This window comes from Haliotis rufescens, unplaced genomic scaffold (genome assembly GCF_023055435.1).
Source record: "Haliotis rufescens isolate VD_foot unplaced genomic scaffold, xgHalRufe1.0.p SCAF_9, whole genome shotgun sequence".
NCBI lineage: Eukaryota > Metazoa > Mollusca > Gastropoda > Lepetellida > Haliotidae > Haliotis > Haliotis rufescens.
In genome coordinates this window covers 8,060,687-8,084,692 of record NW_025964383.1, presented here as the reverse complement: position 1 = coordinate 8,084,692, position 24,006 = coordinate 8,060,687, and the positions used below count along the sequence as shown (strand labels likewise).

The window sequence follows — 24,006 nt, the reverse complement described above, 5'->3', positions numbered from 1 at the left end:
ATACAAGCATATCAATCAACCAAGACTGAAGATGACACATTTAGGTCAGTTATGTCGACACCGTATGTAGAATATAATACCCCACCTTATCTCATACTATGTACTTGACTCTTTTACATGTATACATGTACGTGTCACTGTGGGCCGTCTATATGATTCAAATCGTGCAATGCAACGATCGAAACAAACATGACGCACGACGACCTTTGACAAAAGCACGGTGCGTTGATCACAATGTGCATACTTTGTGTTGGATATGGAGTTAATCGAAGCTTGGCACTCCAACCTATGTCTATTGATCCAGATGCTTAATATTGCATTGGGCTGTCAAGTGAACACACGATAAGTGCTACAAAGAGGCCAAGGTCAACCCCGCTAGAACAGGGTAAGCAGATACCCCGTGTGTGGGACCAGCTACCTCACAATTTAAGGTATGGTGACCTCAAAACGTACCTGACAGATAACACTTCTGCGTGTTGTGCCGCCTACTGAGATTAGAGTACACGTAGAATGGTGTTGGTAGTTAGTCCTACCCCACCTTTCTTGCAATAAACCCCCGTGAGGACCCCGGGTAGACAAGAAAGTGTCCTCAGCGCCCCATTGCTGGTCGTAAAAGGGGGTTGCACCCCTGTCTTGGTGGAGGACGGGATGCTGGTGGTTGAGGGCACTGGGGCCAGGAACCGGTGTTTCACACCACTTCCACCCTTACTTCACCTGGACGGGTGGTAGAATTGGCCCCGATTCTATCAATGGGCTAGTCACGCCATGCTCTAAACATTGATGTTTCTTTCGACATCATAGAGTGATGACCAACTTTTGTTGCTTAAACTTTTTATAACATTATCATAGCCCAAATCTGCTTAGAGTCCTATGCCAGAAACCTCTAAATTCTATGTTTCGCCAGAAAAGTGTCATGGGCGAACCAGCCTGGCATTTTCTTCTTTCAGATTCCATAGCTATTCAAGTTTCTGTAAAAAAAGAAAAAAGTTAAGTACTCCCTATTTTGGAACCATGACAAATGGCAAAAATCATGGCATGGGATGACTGACCACAGAAGCTGGGCGATACCAAAGTCATCCGGATAGAAGAAACATTTGACAACAAATATAGAAGATATTGGTGAGTTGTGATTGAGACACCAGAAATGGGCTTCCCACATGGTACCCATGTCGGGAATCGAACCCGGGTCTTCGGCGTGATGAGTGAACGCTTTAACCACTAGGCTACCCGACCGCCCCGTAGCATAGTGTGATCACTATCTGCAGAATCAATATCAACACAACATTAGTTCCTTCCTTCATCTGTTATCTGTGGGTGGTTATAAATGGTACAAGGTAAGAACGACTTGTTTAAGTGTGAGATTATCTCTGCCGTGACATTATTGCAATACCTCTGAAACAAAACCCATGACACATTTCCCCTAGCATTCCTCAACAACATGACAAATGTATGGAGATAATGATATCGATCCATGCTGCGTGGAAGTGGACTGCGAGTTGTGTATAATCCTGTTGACTTGTTTAGGAGGTAGCTATTTGATAGACACTATATTTTTCGGACATCAAAGCTAACAGGACCAGCAGTATTGCAAGGCGGTGGATTGTGACACGTTAAATCGCGTCACCATACATGTCCAGAGGATGGAGCCCCGGGCCAACCATATATAGATAATACAGGTCAACTACTTAGGGTCACAAAGGTGAGAGAGACAAAATACTGCATTAGACGTAATTATAATGTCTGTACCTGATGTGTCAAAATTCTGTTAAAACGAATGCCGCTCGCCTAAACATAATCCTATTGTGGCATGTTGACGTTACTTCAATGATCTATATTGTTTGCATAAACCGGTTCGTACCCATTGCTTTGGTTTAAATACACAGGGGTTGAGTTTCGGCAGTCCATACACACGACCCTGTGTCACATTGTAACATCAAATGAGGAGGATTTTCTATTTCCGAAACTCTACAATTACGAACAGCTCTTACAGTATCTTACACCTTTTATTGAAGTGAGTAAGAAAGAGATACAAAACTTAAGCCGACTATCACGAAGGACATCATATTGTGTGTCTTGTTGAATGTGTGTCATCGTGTTCCTTGCTGTTCGTTGCACGTGTTGTCAACCAGTGGTTGCTTGGAATAGTCTCGAATGTTTATAGGGCGTTGCCATATGGCTTAAACATTGGTCACTGGGGCCTAAAACAACATGCAGTTATTCACAAGAATAGAACAACCTCCCCGTAGATCCCAATCCCCAGAAGTGAATACTTGATCCCGGCTGATAGATCCAAACAAATAAATTTGAAATGAATTCAAAACTTGTCCTGGTGTTGCTCTGTTATACCTTCGTTTATATCACAGATTGATTTGGAAGGAAAGCCCGAATTGATGCAGGACTACGTGTTCCCGTTCAGGTTTCACGTGTCACCTACGTACATGTATGTCGTTCTGTAAGTCTGCAGAGGAATCGTGATCAGTATTGCGCTCCATGGAATGGACTCGACATGTGGCTCCAATGCTGGGCATATTTCTACATTGCTGACCTGACAGATGTTTGTGGCAGATGTGACAGATGTTTATGAAGCAATCATCATTACAAATCGAAACACGGACAGGAATGAACATTGTTGAGGTTACACAAAGAATCATAAACAGCCATTGTTACCGACTGGTGCTCGTTTTTCACATTCACATACATAGATATTAAAGATGATATACTACTGACCAGCGTCAGGGTACATGGGCTATAGGAAGGTGCATGTAGATCACGCTTGCATTGTTCAAGCTAAAGGTTCTTTCTTATCCGACGAGTGAGTGTGTATTACTTTACGACGCATGTAGCATTATTCTAGCAATACCAAGAAGCAGTAGGTCGGTGTGATGCACGTTCACCTGAAGAAGAATAAAGGTTTCATCAATAATGATGAAAACTATTGTCATGAATATGTAAGGCCTCTTTAGAATTGACCTTCACTTTGTGTGAGTTCATTGGAGTATGAACCTTCATAGAGTGAGGTTCATACAGTGTTTGGCCCGCACTCTAGTCAATTCTTATAATTTTTTTATCACAATTTCTTACCTCAAAGGATGTAGGCCAAGATCTAAACACAATTTTATTTAGTACGTGTGACTTCATGTTTACACGGACAGCCATACAACAACCAGCTATATCGCGGAGTAAAATAGTTCCTCAAAAAGAGAGGTGACATGGGCGTATGGATGCACAACTTGCTCTTCAGAAACATCTTAAGCAGCACGTGTGTTCAAATCATATCCTCATAAGATGAGAAAGGTCTGTAAAGAACTACCTCAGTAAGTCAGTCACAATGACAGCGCGTCGTAATACATTTACATCAAGTACAAGACGTCAAATTGGCCGACACGATAAACGTGACGGGAGAGATTTCCCAAGTTGTTAATGAACGTGTGGCGGATACATGTGTTAGTCATCATTGATCAACTGGCCGATCATTGAAAGGTGAATAAAGATGCGTCAAACAGACACTAAGGTAAATTCATAGATTGCTGGAGACGGTCAATGTCAGCCTAGGCACGGATCGAGTCGACACTACGATAGTTTAGATGTGCATTTCATCGTTTGTTCATTAGGATGGGCCGCAGCGAGGATATTCGTGAACAATCATGCAGTCACGCTCTCTGACATTTCTCAATGTATACTGAAACGCTGAGACCACGAATAAAGGTTCTAAATGATGAGAAAGAACGCTTATGTGTGTTTTCGTGCTGGGGAATTCCCAGGGGTTTCCCCAGGAATGTGGAAGTAGTCCATCAGTGTTTACGTCATTTCAAGAACACGGTCTCGTGGAAAACGTATGAACGTCAAATTGTGTCGTTCATACACTTAAGAACGTCAATTTCGCGGTCATGTGACCGCTCTCTCGTCCAATGGAAAAGCTGTATATCGTGTAAACTTCAAATTAAAAAATTATTAAAAGATGAGCACACAAAGTCACTCGACACGGTAATTCGTTTCAATACAAGAAAAATGTGTTCCCATGCAAATAAATAAAAGCGACAAAACCCTTTCTATATTCATATAAAGAAATCTCCGCTGAAAGCCGAGTCGATTGTACAATTCCGACTATATCATGAACATTAAATTTTGTTTGTGTCACTATCAAAGAGTGATAATACAAGGTATCCTGCCCCACCGGTGGCACTCGTCACAAACACATGCAAAGCTAAGTACTAATTCGTCCGTCGTTGATTTCGACGGTAAGATATAAATGTACTGTTGACCTCTGCCTATAAAATGCGAAGATGCACTGACATTGGCCTCTGTCTATAACATGCGAAAATGTACTGTTGACCTCTGCCTATAACATGCGAAAATGAGTGAGCTAATGTTACGTCAAAGGAGACATCGCGAATCCGCTTTAGACATAACCCTTTCGGGGGTGTCAACTGGCGTCTTCAACGTGATAAGCAATCGCTTTAGCACCTTGGCTGTACTATCACAGAATTAATCACTTAGAAATGGAGTGAGGTGAGGTGAAATGGGGTTTAACGTCGCGTCCAAGATTATTGCACTTATATAGCGACGTGCATGTACGTGTGTGTGTTTGTGTGGCTGCTTGTACTAGTCCGGACTGATGCCGATTTATAGTGCTAGCTCACTGAGATACAATGCCGCAGTTTAACATGAATACCCCACTCAGACACAGTAAACTGACTCCGAGCCGACCAGTCCTTGTTTTAGCCCCTTAATGCCGATCGCCAGACAGGGTAACAACAAGTACCATCTTTTAACGTCTTTTGGTATAACGCGGTCGGGTTTCGAACCACGGACCTTCCGCTCTACCACTAGACCACGGAGGCGGTCACTTAGAAACGGGACAGAGACACATTAAACACGAGTATATAATTATCCTTGCCAATTGGTTTCATAACACCAAAGAGACTATATTATCAACCTGTATCAATGTGTGTACATGTGACACAAGGATACATCTATTTTATGGCGCTCTTTACATAATCAGTACCAGAGGAACCAGTGGCTGATAACAGTAGCAATGATCCTTGCCGTCGGGAGTTTCGATGACCCATGACAAGCCAATAAATGTATTGTAACCACCCGATTAACAAATGTTATATTTGGGATAACACTTTCTTAATTAAGTACAGATTCTCGATGGAGTCCCATACGGGATTCGAACCCACACTGCCAGAGTGAGGCACCTAGCCGCCAGCATACAAAGAGATCTAACCAACTCAGCCACCGAGGCTTCCACTAAATGAAAGTCCGCCAACAGGTAGGCTAGATCACGCACTTTGTGTACCCCTCTGACAAGTAATACGTAATCTGGACGACCAGTTGAGCGGATTAGATCTCTGACTTTGTGTGCTTTGTACTTTTCTAAGAAAACGTTTTCCAAAATATTACATTTGTTACATTTGACCTTTTTCGAATGGCATGGTGCGTTCACACCCGATTAACACTGAAGAAGTGTATTTCTGTTGGGCACTCTGCCCCGGAATCCTGTGAAGGGTTCAGAGACGTGTAAAGGAAATGTATTACATACAAGCCGTTATTATCAACAGTTTATTGATCATCGTAACACGTATAAATAAAATACAAAAAGCATTTAAAACATGTCTCTGTCAGTCAAAAGACGTAATTGTTGTAATTATCTGGTCAACACCGATGGAAGCGTTATTGAAATACTTCACAAATGTAAAATATCACACAGCGACAGGATTTCCAAATGGTTTATTCCATCCATCCCATTAAACATCGTGTCTAAACCATAACGACGTCGCATAAAATCTTTCACGTTTGAAGCGTCCAAAAATATCCCCACAGCTACATCCTATCACTGAAAGTTACATTAGCTGAATGATCCCCTTACCAAATGAGTTGAAATAAATCGCTACCTGAATTTAAACCTCCACTGCCGCGTTGTTCGTAAGAAACAACACAACATTCGGATCTAACTATTGGTTAGTCTATCCTTCCAACAACCAATAGGAGCGCCCGTACCATAAAACATTTGTTCGAAATACATGTAATTAATTGAAATGTCATCGGAAGATCGGATTTGTGTTGACAGAATATACATATATTTCTCAAAGCAGCGCGCTCAAACAAGCAATAGGTTCACTGGTCATACGCTAACCAACATGTAAAACATCCCTTTTCTGCCACAGCAGCCGTCAGTTGTCGTGACTGGAGATGTGTACATGTGTGTGGGAACAATATCGCCAGTCAAACAGATTAACAGAAAACCTAGAACATAACAAAATTTGGTATAGCTGACAATCTGGCTAGACAGGAAGCAACGCGAGCATTCGACAGGCTATAAAGCAGATCTACATGTAACCATGATGACTATAAACTATAAACAGAAACAACATGATAATAAAGCCGCTTTCGTGGCGAGGGAAAGAGACGACCATGTTATATTCTGGGTTGGACGATTTGTTTGAGACGGAGCATTTTGTCAGTAAATAAGTATAATTCTTATCTGTAACTCAAAACAAATTAATTACATTACTAAATATCAACCATATCCAGTGAAGGAATCATTTTTTTCTATTTTTCATTGCAAAAACTGAGGGCAAATTATTTTTATATGTCTTTTGTGAACAGATTCCTCGCCCCTCCTCGCCCAGAATATCAAGTAGAAGACTCCTGAAGATCTTCCAATCTTCCAATTCCCAAGGAACACGCATTGTAGAGATTATTTGAGGATAAATAAGAGATCGATCATTATTTTATATATATACATATCATACCTTAATAGTGCTTTTGTCAATGATGTTAACTCGTATATAAAAAAACAAAACATCCCAATTGGCACTCTACTTTAACCAAACTCTTTAAAATCCAGACCTGATTGAACAATTACTGTTCATTGATAATTATCCTTAAAGTGTTTCTCAAGACCAAGGTGATTTGTAAACATTGCATCCAACTTCAGTTGTAGCAACGGCAGATTAAATATTCCTTGTAATCACGTTTTCCGCGAGTTATTTTTCAGTTGTACACAAAACTGAAGCTGACAATCGTCACTACGACAGCTCTTGGCATGATGGCAGCACAGAGCAATTAACTGTTTACAGGTCGTGCATCCGCCACTCATCTTCTTGGTGCATGTTTGCATGTGTCTGACGCCTTCTCGTATCCTCTGGCAATCCGTTACAGTGCAGGAAGGGTCCTTACATTTCACGGCATGTACTAACGACTGCACATAGCCCTCTATTTCCTGCTTGCGCGTCTTCTTGGGCGGTGCAGGTTTGTCGCCGACATCCTGTTCTCCATCTCCGGGGGAAGTCTTACTGTCAACCTGCCAAGAAAAGAAACACTGTCTGAATACCCTCCAGTGAAACCATGTACCTAGACTAACATCTAGTCTCTGAAATGAACATAGTTTACAGACAAAAAAACAGTTGTTAAATTGTAGCTATGAAATATAATAAAACAGAGCCTAGAGACTCTGTTCATTTCCAGACTGATATTATCTAGACTTGCCAAATATGATAGACTTACATAGGATGTATTGGACATATTTGTTTCAGGGTCTGTATGATAGACTACCCTGTACCCTGGACCCCCAACTGTATGTCAATATAGGTACAGCCTGATCACCCGATCCCGTTGGTCGCCTCTTTCGACATAGTCGCCTTTTACAGCAAGCATGGGTTGCTGAAGACCTATTCTAGCCCGGATCGGCACGGGGTTTTGTGAGTTGGTCCCCATGGATGTAACAGGGCAACGCAGGTTAAATACAATGGCCGAACGATCGCATCACAAAATGGAAGAGATAAGAAAATCGGTATTAGGAGAAAAGGTACCGATAATGGCAGTGAGAATTGTGAGAATATTCAGGAAATACCAATCTTAACCCCTGTTTATAAAATGGACTTGTCCGATATTGCCGATTCGGATTGTATTCAGGGGTCATCCTTATTTGAATACGGGCAAATATTTTTAAAGCTTGTAAATTTTACTAACATGCTTGGGGAGCTTGTAAATAATGTTGATATCTCAGATATGAAATGAACGACGAGTGGGGGTTGTTAATCGTGCAATAAAACACTGTAGGGAGAATAAGCCACGAGGGGCGCAATGACGTGTTTGAAGCACGGTTTCCAGATAGACTATTCGAGCAAAACCGAATAAGATGCTCAACGCATGCTTGTCAACATCTTACTGTATCAATCTCTCCCTCTTTCAATGTTGCTGTCACCTCTACAGGTTCATCTGTGCAAGTTTTCTCGGCATCTGTAACACAAAAATCCAACCAGGCATATGTCAGTTATATTCGGTTGTATTGATTACGTTTGGTTGTACGCAGTTATAAACAGCACCTCAGTTAAAAAAGGGTGTGTCAACTTATATGGGAGGAAAGCCTGAAGGGTGTAGGTATTTGACATTTACCACCTTGCTGAAACCACTAGCAGGGGTACGGTGCTGACAAAAGAAACATCACAACAATCCTACTTGAAAGGAACGCCTCTCGGGCCCTGTGGCAACGTCATCGGCTTGGGGGGTGTAATAATAATTATAATAATAATAATAATAATAATAATAATAATAATAATAATAAAGCCAAACCAGCCTGACTGTGCAAGGGTCACTCAAGCCCTCTTTGCTGCATTGTTTATCTTTATCTGCACATAATTATGATGCTATTATATTTTCACACCACACTGGGGCTTACTCAAGCCACATCATAATTACTGAAGTCAACGGGAATCGTGTGTACTCGATTTTCATTCTCAGCGCCCTGGGGAGGGCACAACGGAAGGCGCCCTGGGGCGTACACATGACCACGTGCCACCACAGGTGAACGGAGAACAAAGAACAGATGGGGGAAACGAGGGTTTAATGAGGGTCTCGTCTCGCGCATACACATTATACTGATTCAAGCCATCCAGTCATTTTATCCCCATATGCCGAGGTAGGCAGGGTAACAACAAGTACCTTCTCTCAGCGTCCTTTGGTATGACGTGACCATGAGATCGAACAACAGACTTTCTGTTCTCGGGGGAGTCGCCATACCCACAAAAGTTCGGAGGTGGTCACCACGGAGAACAGAAGTTAAACAAACCAAAAGCACTTCGACTTTTAATTTGAAACTGTTCGACTTTGATATAATGTCAGTGTCACCGATGGGACTGTTGTCCTGGCTTGACACCGTTCCAGGATCCGCTAGGCGCGGGTTTGAATCCCAGATTTACCGCGATTCCGTTCCCAAGTGGTAAACGTCTAAACGTGGAAAACATAATCCAAATTAACCAATATTGGGTGACTTACAGAAATTATCAATCAACAGCAAAACGAATATTGCTACCAAATTCAGGGATTTACCTTGACTGGTACAACTGATAAATGGGGAACAGTGAGTGAGGTTTACGCCGCTTTAAGCAATATTCCAGCAATATCACGGAAATGGGCTTCACACATTGTACCAATGTGGGCAATCGAACCCGGGCGTCCGGCGTGACAAGAGAACGTTTTAACTACCAGGCGACCTAACCGCCAGACTACCTAACCGCCCCATGGGGAATTTAATAAGATGGAGTATGGCTTTATTGATACCTAATTAGATTGAACACATGTGTTGCAGTGAACAGTCATAAAATGATAATCACTTATGATAATCACACTCTTTCCATCACAGGCAAAATGAACATGATGAAACAAATCAATTTCGACATTGTATCTGTTATGTTTAAGACTCTGTTCAGTTAAATATGTAATTCTATAGGAGATACCCTATTTGAGTTTCCGTATTTGATCTGTATGCGAAACATATATTATGCTACACTAAGTGGATCCAGGTGATCCAGTAGCCGATGGCGTCAGACGACTGACATTGCCCCCAACACAGGGTATTTCGACCACGAAAAGTGTGTTATGTTCAAAAATTACTAAATTCATCGATAGGGAAATTTTCTACCTAATACTTGGTTATATTGTACATACTTAGTTTTACACAGTTGAAATATTAACCCAGTAAAAAATAATACTTCGATTTATTTGTCATACCCAAATCGTTCTGCGGTTACCCCGAGGACATATCCTCAACCGCCTGACCCGTTCTACAACCCGGAAAACAACCTACAATCCAGCCATTAACTAGGTTTCACTTCTCACTGACTGTCGCGTCTCGTCTATTCATAGGGGTAGAGCCTTATTGTTGTCACCAGGAAGTTAGCGCATGAATAACTCGTAGCTCGCGTATATTCATCTCTCTAACGATTCAATACATCGGGGGAAACGAGATCCAGCTTACAGTCCAGATTGGCCGGAGATTGTGGTCAGTAGTATCATAATAGACTTACCTGGTTCCCCCTTGCTGACGCAGGCAGGCCTGAACGCAACACACGATGCCAAACATGACCGGAGTCTGGAGCCCATGGCCCCCTAGTGGCAGGTATGAAAGGTGGATAACTCTAAGCCCTTGTCTGTGGTATTGCGTGTGGTCCCGGTGTCGCTTCAGCTATGTGCAGGTTAAGGGTCCTGTCAAAGCATAGGTGTACACAGGGTGCACCCACAATGATGTGTACCTATCTGACGCATACACTATATATACCAGACTTATCTCGACGGCATACACCGAGTCTTCTATTTGTTTCCAAATGCTTGACATGTCAAACTTATTTACCATTTTAGATTGAATTATATATATTTTCGTAACGGAAAGACTAATGTGTTTGTAATGCATACCCTATTAATGTCTATACACAAAATTCCAAGCATACATGCAGAGCTATGTAAGGATCCACCCACCCCCGAATTTCTAATGAGGGGTCGGTCCCTTAACACGTATGTATTATGTAGGGGGCTGGGATTTTATCGAAAAATAATTTGTCCCGTAAATTTCTTGATAACAATGATTATTACTGTTGAAAAAAAGCAATCGCCTGCCACGAAAAGTACATTGTTGCATGGTTGTTGCATGACTAATACTGTCAACAAACATGACACATGGTGTACCGTCTCTGTATTTCTTAAACGTGTTCATTGAGGAATGTGCAATGTTTTAAAATTAAAATAAATCTGGTTTGCAGCTGTAGCTGAAATAATATCTTATCGCGATACAAAGTCCCAACACACACACACACCTCACACAAACTACACACACACCACACGCACACCACACACACACCACACACACACCACACGCACTCACACAAACACACCACACACACACCACACGCACACCACACGCATTCACACACACCACACCACACACACACCACACGCACACCTCACACACACCACACACACACCTCACAAACACCACTCACACACACCTCACAAACACCACACACACCACTCACACACACCACACGCACACCTCACACACACCACACACACACCTCACACACACCACACACACACATCACACACACATCACATGCACGCACACAAACACACCACACACACACCACACGCACGCACACAAACACCAAACGCACGCACACCACACTTACATCACACACATACCACACGCACACGCACTCACACACACCACAGGCACGCACACAAACACCAAACGCACGCACACCACACTTACACCACACCGTACCACACGCACACACACCACACGCACGCACACAAACACACCACACACACACCACAGGCACGCACACAAACACCAAACGCACGCACACCACACTTACATCACACACATACCACACGCACAAGCACTCACACACACCTCACACACACCACAGGCACGCACACAAACACCAAACGCACGCACACCACACACATACCACACGCACACGCACACGCACACGCACTCACACACACCTCACACACACCACAGGCACGCACACAAACACCAAACGCACGCACACCACACTTACACCACACACATACCACACGCACACGCACTCACACACACCTCACACACACCACTGGCATGCACACACACCACCACCACCACCACACACCACAAACAACCATACACACACACCTCACACGCACACGCACGCACACACACACACACACACCACATACACACACCACATCCCTTCAGAATATCGACTGGTCGATCCTTTAGATAAACAGGCGTATCTAGTTAATACACATGTTGTTCCACCTGTTGCATTGACCTACATGAAAGACACGCCTCGGGAATCTATACTTGGATAATGTGCACTGTGTGTATCACATCAGGCTGGCGCGTGTCGGGCTTACGGTTTGACAACATCCCAATGCTTCATCAATACAAGTCTTCTATTTAGATCAAATACCGAACAACGTTTACAATTATATATACTGAAATCGATGAACAGGAAAGTGTTGAGTCCAAATACGTCGGACAGGTCCTAGGCTCCCGAGTTACCCATCTGATCGTAAACACACATCTGTGGAGTAGGTATAACGTGAAATAACAAGGAAGAGGCGGTCATATGCTGAACAGGTGTTATAAAGCATAGCTACTTGCGAGGCCGTTGCTGGGTAGATCACCAATAACAACAGTTTATAGCTGGTCAAAGTTTACAATGGGTATTATATAGAGGACATGTCCCCTGTGCTGTTACTTTGTTAATAGAACTGACGGGACATAAATCACAATGTCTAGACACGTGGGCGATACAGGGTCACACTTCAAGACACCGGGATATGTTGATGTCTTCTGTGTTCCCATAACAGTCGGACTTTGTATGTGTACTTTATGATCTCTGAAAAACAAGGAAATATTTCGCCACATTATTTAATTAGATATCCCAAAGTGAAGCAAATTCCTAACGGGGACAGATTAATGCTTTCTTTGTCAGTGGTAGGTGTTGCTGATAATTCGGAATTGTGTTTGTTGATTTCATACCACTTTCAGGTGAAAAAAGAACGTCAGATGTGGGATTGTCGAAGACTCTTTAACAGTCCACAACCTTTTTCACATGAGTTAACGAGTCTGATATTGTACAGGGATATATGTTTTGTTTGTATGAATTCGTCATATCCTTTGGGTTTTTTTATACTTTCCATGTGACTCCGATTCTGATACAGGACACTGATAGGTTGATTCGGCTTACTGTTTGAGTAATGGCTGGCTGGGACTGATATTGGCTTGGATCAGCAACACTGAGTGGCAGGATCGTGACAACCAAGAATAAATGTGTTAGCAGAAAACAAGATCACAGTAGATAGTTTTCATTTTCAATAGTTTATTGTGGAATAGAATAATGTTAAAAATAAATAAAAATAACAGTTACAGCAGCGTCAGTATGAATGACCATTTTCGACACGTACTTGTTGTTTGTTTATGTGTTGTTTAATGCCGCACGCAACAATATTCCAGCTATATGACGGCGGTCTGTATATAATCGAGTATTGACCTGACAATCCAGTGATTGACATTATGAGCATCGATCCACGCAATTGGGATACGATGGCATGCATCAACTAAGTCAGCATGCCTGACCACCCGATCCCGTTAGTCGCCTCTAAAGACAAGCATAGTCGCCTTTTACGGCAAGCATGGTTTGCTGAGCACCTATTCTAACTAGGACCTTCACGGGTGTGTACTTGTAGTTCATACTTTAACAAATTAATGTTTCGAACAACGGTAACTTGTTTACAATGTATGGTATAAGTCAGTTCAGCAAGCAATCAAGAAAGGGTTTTACTTTGTCACATCACACTGATGTCATATCTCTATGTCACCTCATCACCACAACATATGACGTAACAGAACTCCAGTGATAACAATAATAGACATATTCCTTCATCCATACACATAGCATCGTACCACTAAAGCACCAGCATATGTCAAGATCTTCGTGTTACTTACACAGCGATCTTTGATTTGGAACTAAGGCTAAAGGTGATGTATAACGTATTATCGATTAACACATTCGACAAGAGAGTTCACATATATATAAAGATTGTTAAAACAGTCGGCGTTGTTTTGCCAGGCTTTTTCAAAACGAAAGATCTCATTTTTGTGAATTATAGAATCTTCACAATTCCTCAGTCATCCGTTTGTCTCATGAAATATCCACCTTGTTCCGTTAATCGTTGTTTGTCGAGTTGTACAGATTGATCGATGAGATTTGGGTTGCATTTCCCCCAAGCACCAGAGATGAATTTTAGATACGATTATCTCAATAATACAGCAGCATCGTACCCAGCAAGGCCTTGCTTTCCAAATATCCCGTTCAAATCTGCTCTAGAAACATACAGCCCTAGTGAGTTCTAGATACAAAAACGCATTTGCAATCTTGAAACGTTTTTACTATATGCTTAAGTTCACAGACGAACGGTAGAATAAATAAAAGGGAAAGTGCCAATAGAAAATTACATATACACGGTTATACACAAAACGATATATTCTGGTATACGTCCATGGACTATTTACAATATATATAACAGGTCATAAATATGGATAGATGTAAAGTTAACAAAGCCATCTCACAATACGGAGCCGCGAATAACTGTAAGATATTTACGCACCCACTCACCATAAAGAAGGTGGGGTTCTAACCAGTGAGAACTGATTCTGACACCTGACATACGCTGTGTGGCGAGGACAAAGCATGGAACTATCTGCAGTGGTACCGGACAGGATGGGATGTTCAGTAGTTTGCTGACTACGTAAAGACTGCCTCACACTATGCTGCAGGCGGTTTACCTCGCTGTCGCCGGACTTGTCGTAACCTTTCTTCTATTCTCCTCTGCCGCATCTTAAGTTTCAGCCTCTCACAAAAGGAAACCGAACAGAGTGTTTCGTTACATCGTTTTGCATGGAGACAACACAGTGCAATAAGCTGTCTGCAGATCGAACAGCTACCCGTCCGCTTCCTTTCACACGACTCTGTGTGTCCGATAACTTTCTTCATCATTTTGCATTTTAGAATAGTGCATGCTGGATCTTTGCAATGTGCAGTATGCAGTAAGGTGTCGTTCAAAAGATGTATTAATTGTAAACGTGCTTCTTTAGTGAGTTTCTGCGGAGAGTCGACATGTTTCTGTTCACCCGCTCTGGCACTGTTCCCAGGGTTGTTAACCTGCCAGAAACAAAAGTCATGGTTATCTGAATACGATTTAGAGAATAACAAAGAGCTGCGAGGAATTTCGGATTTATATGTCCCGAATGAATGCATTGTGGAAGTCGCGAACCTTTCATCATTAATTCTCGAGGGACAGAGTATCCATATTTCCGAGTAGGTTGCTATACATTCCTCATTGGTGTTTTTGGAAATGTCAACCCTACAGAGCAAATACAATGCAGGCAGCCTATTGTTAAGATTTCGTATTGAAATCAATGTATGACGTCATGAACAATTGATGACGTCATTATATGACACACGATCATTCTACCCTAATTGATAATATGATATAAGGAATTCTATGATGTCAAGAATATGAACCTTTGAAAGATTCCTGGATCCGCTGATCCTAACCATGACTATTGCCTATTATTGAACACAGTAAAAAAGTAGACACGGGGTGTGGAGGTTGAGATATTTGTTTGGGGTGTGGGGTTAAGTGGATCGGAGTATTGGCCTCAGTTTGGTATCACAGTTGGCATTGTTATAATGATACATCAGCCAGAATAATGTATGGGGGAAACTCATGCGAATCTGTTGCTATTCACACACACACACACACAGTCACATAGACACACACACAGACACACACACACACACACACACAGTCACACACAGACACACACGCACGCACGCACGCACGCACGCACGCACGCACACACACACACACATATTTAATATGCTGGAAGAGGTATTGGATTTTTTTTCATGTCTTCAAACGACTACTGGCGTTTCTATTCAGGAATTCCAGTACAAACTTTACCCGGTAAAATCTGAGGCAAAATAAAATTTCCATGAATATGACATCATCGGTCCCTTGGTTGGTATCCCTCAGAATGTTCCAGTTAAATAACCTAACCCTACCCTACCCTACCCTACCCTACCCTACCCTACCCTACCCTACCCTACCCTACCCTACACACGCACCAAACTATATACATGAAGGACTAATGTCCGTGATTCTTACTGGTTCCATCTGTTCCGTGGTTTTAAATGCTGGTTTGTCTTCCGTTTCCTTGACTTTGTTCAGTATCTGTAAGAGGGAACAATCTACAGACATGTAACAACAGTACGTGGGTTGTAGACGATGTTTGTCGTTCTGCACAATGAACCACGTCACTTCCCGACGAATAGAACATATGCTAAACTACTTATTCATTTACATTTATGTATGTATTCATACGCTTTTCGTGTCATCACTAATTTTCAGTGGTCCATTCTTATAAAATTCACAGCTATTGTGCCCTTAACACCAAATGGAATCTGTTTCGGCCAATAATCTAGACTGGCTATTGTCTTGCATTGACACTTTTAATCAACAGCAATATGGTTCGCAGAAGACACTGGTACCTACACCGGGGTAATGCCCCTTGTACTGGTTCTGTGTTGAGTCAGATAAAGGGTAGTTATTCACTTCTTATTATTTACATTTTAAGAGTTGCCACAAATGGGCGTTATCATAACAATAGGGTAACTATGTATGACGTATCACCCTATTCTTCTTGTTATACTAGAAACAGGTTTGTCTGCTGGTGCAAATTCATATACACGGTAACTCTCAACATTCTCCCAAAAGAGTTATTATATTATTTGGTCAAAAATGCCAAATTAAAAAACACATGAAATATATGTATATGCTAGGGAGACAGCGTTTTGAAAATATATCACAAATAGAAAGATACTTAAATCCATGTTTCGTTAACAATCTTAGTAGAACGTTTACTTTGTGTCAGGCCAGTTAGAAATTAGGCAGCTCATGCTATAAAGACTTCTACCAGGAAAACCCTATTTGCCAAAAATTACACCTATTTCGAAATCGTCTGTAAGACCAACACGGTCACTAAGGGCATTGGCGTTGTCATTCTGTATATTGATGTTAAACACTATAACTGAATATACGTTCATTATAGATATCCAATGTACTATACCGTTGTGTAAATAGCCGTGTGCTCTATCGAAATGGAATTAAGGTTTTGTACATACGTCTATATATATATATATATATCAGGGAGAAGAACATATTACATGGGCCGTTTTCAAAATATACACTTCTACTTTAAGAGCTGACGTCAAGCCCGCGATTATATATGCCTCTCTGACCCGAGACCAGGAAGTAAAACGTAAGAATCAAGTACCATATATCTGCATACATAGTGGGCATTAGTCGGGCGTCTTACCCATTACATTACAGTGTTTCACAAGTCAAGGGATACAGTACATTAGAAGAGTCGGGTAAAGGGTTACACGCTTGATATCTGATGTTCTTACCTGTTGAAGACTATGTTTCTAGACTGTAAGCTTTAGGACAAATATAAACAAGTGCCAGAGCCCTCTTGTGGTAAACTGTGAAAGGACGACAACTCTATGTCTCCTAAAAAGAGTTGGGATTAATTGGGGTTTAACGTCTCGTTCAAGGTTATTGCACTTTTAAAGAGACGTGCACGCACGTGTGTATATGTGGCTGCTAGTACTCGTCTTACTTACTTACTTACTTTGGAGATTTAACGTGCGCTCTCCGACTAATGCGTACTCGTCTGCATTTATCCCGATTTTATAGTGCTAACCCACTGAGATACCATGCCGCAGTTCAACATGAATACCCTACTCGGACACGGTATACTGACTCCGAGCCGACCAGTCCTTGTTTTAGCCCCGAAAGGAGATTTACAGTAAACTATAAATATGGGATTAAATCATTTATAAAGCATATTGAAACAAGTGTATTGAAGGAAAAACTTCCAAATGCAATATTTGTTACCATAAAAGTTACAGCCTACTCGTACCGAGAGTTAATGAGCAAAGTTGTCATCACGCGACGTGACGTCATAGTGGAGAGATGACTTGCAGATCACTGTTTCTGTACGGTGTTTGGTAGATGACTAGCGTTCGCAATGGCATCACCTGACAATGCCGTCGATGAAAACGTTGAATTGTCGCTCAGTGACCTTACACATGTCGTCCATATCGATATGCGTCAGTGGTTAGTCAAAATAGTCGTGACAGCAGCGAGGAAATTGAGGACGAGAGAGAATACACTCTGGTGTTAGACGCTACCGACGCATTTCGAAATGAATTGAACGTTCATCAATAAAAATAATTCGTGAGCTAGTTATTCTTGTGTAAAATGTGCCAGGTGTAGATTGATGCTTAGCTTTGTCAAAACATTGTTAGTTGTGTTGTAAATATGCCAAACAGTTAGCAAAGGACTATTTAACATAACTTTGTTTTCTATACAAATGAATGTTATGTATCAAAATTGTATTGTCTAGCGATTGACTCAGTTAATACTGCCGTAAAATCACATATGACTCCATGCTTGGTATAAATATTTACTTTGTAAGACTAAGTAACATATTTTGAAAAGTGATCGCCACCACCAATACCACTACTACTACTACTACAACTACTACTACTACTACTACTAAAAATAATAATAATAAAACCACGACCACTACTACTACCACCACCTATACTACTACTACCACTACTACTACAACTTCTCGTACTACTACTACTACTACCACTACCTCTAACTTGTTTGATAGGGATTACTTAGAAGTTAACGGGTGACAAGGTAGACACAATTTTATGGACAACTTCGTTAATACTGTTACTGCTATCCATAAAATTGTGTCTACCTTGTACTACTACATCCACTACTACTACATCCACTACTACTACATCCACTACTACTACTACTACTACTACTGCTGCTGCTGCTACTACTACTAATACTACTACAATTAATAATAATAATAATAATAATAATACCACTACTAATAATAATAACAACAATAATAATACCACCACCATCATAACTACTACTACAAATACCACCACTACCATCACCACCTCTACTATTACTACTGTTAACACTACTACTACCACTACTACTACAACCACCACCTCTACTACGACTACTACTACTACGACAACTACTACTACTACTATTACCACCCGGAATAAATTCCTGTAGTTATAACAGAGAGTTACGGATAGTTAGTTGTGTTATATGACCGTGTCTTATTGTACCACATTTACATGTATTTAATTTGTGTTTTCATTTAGTTCTGTGTTAAATGCAAAGTGGAAAAAATACATTTATGTACCACTGAGAATTGTCGAGAAAAATTATTATGCTTCAGACCTGTGAAAAAACAAGAAATTGCCTGCCACAGAGATTACATTGTTGCTTCTTAGAGCTGTGTTGTCTTATTCAGTGTACTTTTGCAAGTCTTTCTATTTTTCGTGCATCTTGAATTTAGATTCTTCCTTTTCCGGATTAAGAAATGGTAATTAATTGTCTGCAAACAGGTTGATACAGATCCTATGAGTGGCCAATGAAACGTTCATATGATAAGGGCCGTAACCGTTAGAAAGCATGAGTAATACTGTCAATAAGCACTGCACAGGGTGTCCCTGTACTTATTCAACCTGTTCATTGAGGAATGTGCAATGCGTCTATAATCACATGCATGCGCTATTTATATTGACTGGTGTGTCGATCTGCATTGCGAGATTGTACGCGTCAGAGCTGCTTTTTGTCCTGCATTAAACATACAATATGCATGATATGACCGCATGCGGCTACGAAATACTTTGTCGAGACAGTCCTCTTGACTAGGTGATTGTTGGTATGTTGAATGGGATCCTGTTTGAAGGACACAGGGCCTTTTGCTCGTATCGAAATCACAAAGCGTGACCGTGGGCGAGCGCATATACATATGCCTTCAGTTAACACATAAGGCTGTTCTTATACAAGGGAGACAACTCCTCTCTTACTGTTGCGCCGCTTACTCACTCACTCACAACAATAAATATTCGAGCGAACAGAAATGTTGCAGGTCAGCTCTCGAAATAATTAATCCGGTCAGGACAAATATGAAAAGTATATATTCTACTTCGAGGGATCAATGAATGACTAGTGTCTCCATCAAATCTGAAACTGTCCAGCACACTGCAGCTGCGACATTATAATGACAAAAAACATTCATTTATGCCCCAGTTGATAGTTCCTAGGTCGTCAAGACTTGGTCATGAGAGTGTCTGAAGGCTTCATGTTGACAGGAAGTCTTGTGGTGAAAACATTGCAGGAAAGCCAAGTGGTGAAAACATTGCAGGGAAGCCTAGCGGTGAAAACATTACAGGGAAGTCAATTGGTGTAAACATTGTAGGGAAGCCTAGCGGTGAAAACATTGCAAGGAAGCCAAGTTATGAAAACATTGTAGGGAAGCCAAGTTATGAAAACATTGCAGGGAAGCCTAGCGTTGAAAACATTCCAGGGAAGCCAAGTTATGAAAACATTGCAGGGAAGCCAAGTTATGAAAACATTGCAGGGAAGCCAAGTTATGAAAACATTGCAGGGAAGCCTAGCGTTGAAAACATTCCAGGGAAGCCAAATTATGCAAACATTCCAGGGAAGCCAAGTTATGAAAACATTTTAGGGAAGCCTAGCGGTGAAAACATTGCAAGGAAGCCAAGTTATGGAATCATTGCAGGGAAGCCTAGCGTTGAAAACATTCCAGGGAAGCCAAGTTATGAAAACATTGCAGGGAAGCCAAGTTATGAAAACATTGCAGGGAAGCCAAGTTATGAAAACATTTTAGGGAAGCCTAGCGGTGAAAACATTCCAGGGAAGCCAAGTGGTGAAAACATTACGGGGAAGCCAAGTGGTGAAAACATTACGGGGAAGCCAAGTGGTGAAAACATTACAGGGAAGCCAAGTTATGAAAACATTGCAGGGAAGCCAAGTTATGAAAACATTGCAGGGAAGCCTAGCGTTGAAAACATTCCAGGGAAGCCAAGTTATGAAAACATTGCAGGGAAGCCAAGTTATGAAAACATTGCAGGGAAGCCTAGCGTTGAAAACATTGCAGGGAAGCCAAGTTATGAAAACATTGCAGGGAAGCCAAGTTATGAAAACATTTTAGGGAAGCCTAGCGGTGAAAACATTGCAGGGAAGCCAAGTTATGAAAACATTGCAGGGAAGCCAAGTTATGAAAACATTTTAGGGAAGCCTAGCGGTGAAAACATTCCAGGGAAGCCAAGTGGTGAAAACATTACGGGGAAGCCAAGTGGTGAAAACATTACGGGGAAGCCAAGTGGTGAAAACATTACAGGGAAGCCAAGTTATGAAAACATTGCAGGGAAGCCAAGTTATGAAAACATTGCAGGGAAGCCTAGCGTTGAAAACATTGCAGGGAAGCCAAGTTATGAAAACATTGCAGGGAAGCCAAGTTATGAAAACATTTTAGGGAAGCCTAGCGGTGAAAACATTCCAGGGAAGCCAAGTGGTGAAAACATTACGGGGAAGCCAAGTGGTGAAAACATTACGGGGAAGCCAAGTGGTGAAAACATTACAGGGAAGCCAAGTTATGAAAACATTGCAGGGAAGCCAAGTTATGAAAACATTGCAGGGAAGCCTAGCGTTGAAAACATTCCAGGGAAGCCAAGTTATGAAAACATTGCAGGGAAGCCAAGTTATGAAAACATTGCAGGGAAGCCTAGCGTTGAAAACATTGCAGGGAAGCCAAGTTATGAAAACATTGCAGGGAAGCCAAGTGGATAAAACATTCCAGGGAAGCCAAGTGGTAAAAACATTACGGGGAAGCCAAGTGGTGAAAACATTACAGGGAAGCCAAGTTATGAAAACATTACAGGGAAGCCAAGTGGTGAAAACATTCCAGGGAAGCCAAGTGGTGAAAACATTACAGGGAAGCCAAGTGGTGAAAACATTACAGGGAAGCCAAGTGGTGAAAACATTACGGGGAAGCCAAGTGATGAAAACATTACAGGGAAGCCAAGTGGTGAAAACATTACGGGGAAGCCAAGTGGTGAAAACATTGCAGGGAAGCCAAATGGTGAAAACATTGCAGGGAAGCCAAGTTATGAAAACATTGTAGGGAAGCCAAGTGGTGAAAACATTCCAGGGAAGCCAAGTGGTGAAAGCATTGCAGTGAAGCCAAATGGTGGAAACATTCCAGGGAAGCCAAGTGGTGAAAACATTCCAGGGAAGCCAAGTGGTGAAAGCATTGCAGTGAAGCCAAGTGGTGGAAACAGGGAAGCCCGGTGTTAGCGAAAAGACTAAGCCTTGTGGTTAAACCATAGTTAACACAGCTTTTGTAAACTTCGCAGTCTGTTTACAACCAGTAATAATAAGGTGTTAAATCACACGAACAAATTTATTTAAGATATATTTGATGGGTTCAAATGGTTTTACATGTATATAATATATTTGGAAATAATTTGTCTCGTTCAGAATAAAAGAAGGCTTAAGGTATGTTCATACTATTATACTTTACACTGTCACATTGCCTTGTCATGTACGTTGAACTGTACATGCACTAAGAACCACTGACAGTGATTTCTTTGAAATGAGATCTGTGGATTGAAACAAAATGGCAAGTCATCCAAACACCTGATCAACAATGTGTCAAAGGGTTTACACAGATTATTAAATAACTTATAGCATACATTGGTACTAGCATTATAGGCAATAATGTTAAGGTGGTACAACCGCGGCATATTTCCGCGCTTTCCTACAACGTGAGTGTTCAGTCTTGCTGCGTAGCATACATGGGTCGAGCTCTGTAATGCTGCGTGTAACAAGGTTGGTTACAGATGCTCCTGTCCGCATTTTCCAACACATGTTTCGCCGTCATTGAAGCAGGGCTCCTGACAGGTGTAGCGGGACGAAAAGTCGACGATGTCTTCACATCCCCGGAGGCTGGTGCACATGTCGAAGCTGCTCATGCAGCGAGACTCACACACCTCGTAGGCATTGAAGTGCAGTGGGACGCCAGACGCAATCGTCATCAGCACCAGCAGTGATGTCCGGAAGAGAATGTCTTTCATCCTGAGGGCACAGCATACATGTTGCACATTAACAATTGGAGACACTGATAATCATGCAGCTTATGACAAGATAGTATGTGACTTGATAGCGTGGTAACATGTAAGAAGCTACATCGCAGTAACTGATCCTTATCCTATCATTAGTTGTATATCCAACTGCTAACTTTCACTCACATATATCATTGTGTAGCAAACAGGACACTACACCGTACAAAAGGTAGGAGAGGATATGCCATGAAGTAATGTCAATACACAAGGAGGGGATATGCCATGAGGTACTCTCAATACACAAGGAGGGGATATGCCATGAGGTACTCTCAATACACAAGGAGGGGATATGCCATGAGGTACTCTCAATACACAAGGAGGGGATATGCCATGAGGTACTGTCAATGCACAGGGAGGGAATAATGCCATGAGGTACTGTCAATACACAGGGAAGGGATATGCAATGAGGTACTGTCCATACACACGGAGGGGATATGCCATGAGGTACTGTCAATACACAGGGAGGGGATATGCCATGAGGTACTGTCAATACACAGGGAGGGGATATGCCATGAGGTACTGTCAATACACAGGGAGGGGATATGCCATGAGGTACTGTCAATACACAGGGAGGGGATATGCCATGAGACACTGTCCATACACTAGGAGGGATATGCCATGAGGTACTCTCAATACACAAGGAGGGGATATGCCATGAGGTACTGTCAATACACAGGGAAGGGATATGCCATGAGGTACTGTCAATACACAGGGAGGGGATATGCCATGAGGTACTGTCAATACACAGGGAGGGGATATGCCATGAGGTACTGTCAATACACACGGAGGGGATATGCCATGAGGTACTGTCAATACACAATGAGGGGATATGCCATGAGACACTGTCCATACACTAGGAGGGATAGGCCATGATACACTGTCAATACACAGGTAGGGGATATGCCATGAGGTACTGTCAGTACACAAGGAGGGGATATGCCATGAGGTACTGTCAATACACAGGGGATATTACATGATGTAGATATGTTACACTGGGGACAATGGCTCATTACACATGAGGTGAAGGTGATATGAGAATATATATCATACAGAAGAATAGAAGATATGC

The 24,006-nt window shown here is 41.8% G+C and overlaps 2 protein-coding genes and 1 long non-coding RNA gene across 3 annotated transcripts; 1 reads left to right on the top strand and 2 right to left on the bottom strand.

Annotated features, from left to right (window-relative positions):
• Positions 1–5,551: 5,551 nt before the first annotated feature.
• Positions 5,552–10,469, bottom strand: LOC124124758 (histone lysine acetyltransferase CREBBP-like). Its single transcript, XM_046488023.2, has 3 exons — positions 10,314–10,469; positions 8,177–8,247; positions 5,552–7,309 (listed from the first exon to the last, which is right to left on the bottom strand). The coding sequence occupies exons 1-3, from the start codon at positions 10,387–10,389 to the stop codon at positions 6,977–6,979; spliced, it is 480 nt and encodes a 159-aa protein (XP_046343979.1). The 5' UTR covers positions 10,390–10,469; the 3' UTR covers positions 5,552–6,976.
• A 4,387-nt stretch (positions 10,470–14,856) lies between these two features.
• On the bottom strand, positions 14,857–17,386 carry LOC124124761. The gene is made up of 3 exons (XR_006859543.2): positions 17,304–17,386; positions 16,003–16,068; positions 14,857–14,993 (listed from the first exon to the last, which is right to left on the bottom strand). It is a non-coding gene; the product is annotated as an uncharacterized LOC124124761 (long non-coding RNA).
• A 540-nt stretch (positions 17,387–17,926) lies between these two features.
• On the top strand, positions 17,927–22,110 carry LOC125377483 (collagen alpha-2(IV) chain-like). Its single transcript, XM_048391067.1, has 3 exons — positions 17,927–18,015; positions 20,103–21,595; positions 21,695–22,110. The coding sequence occupies exons 1-3, from the start codon at positions 17,927–17,929 to the stop codon at positions 22,108–22,110; spliced, it is 1,998 nt and encodes a 665-aa protein (XP_048247024.1).
• Positions 22,111–24,006: the final 1,896 nt, after the last annotated feature.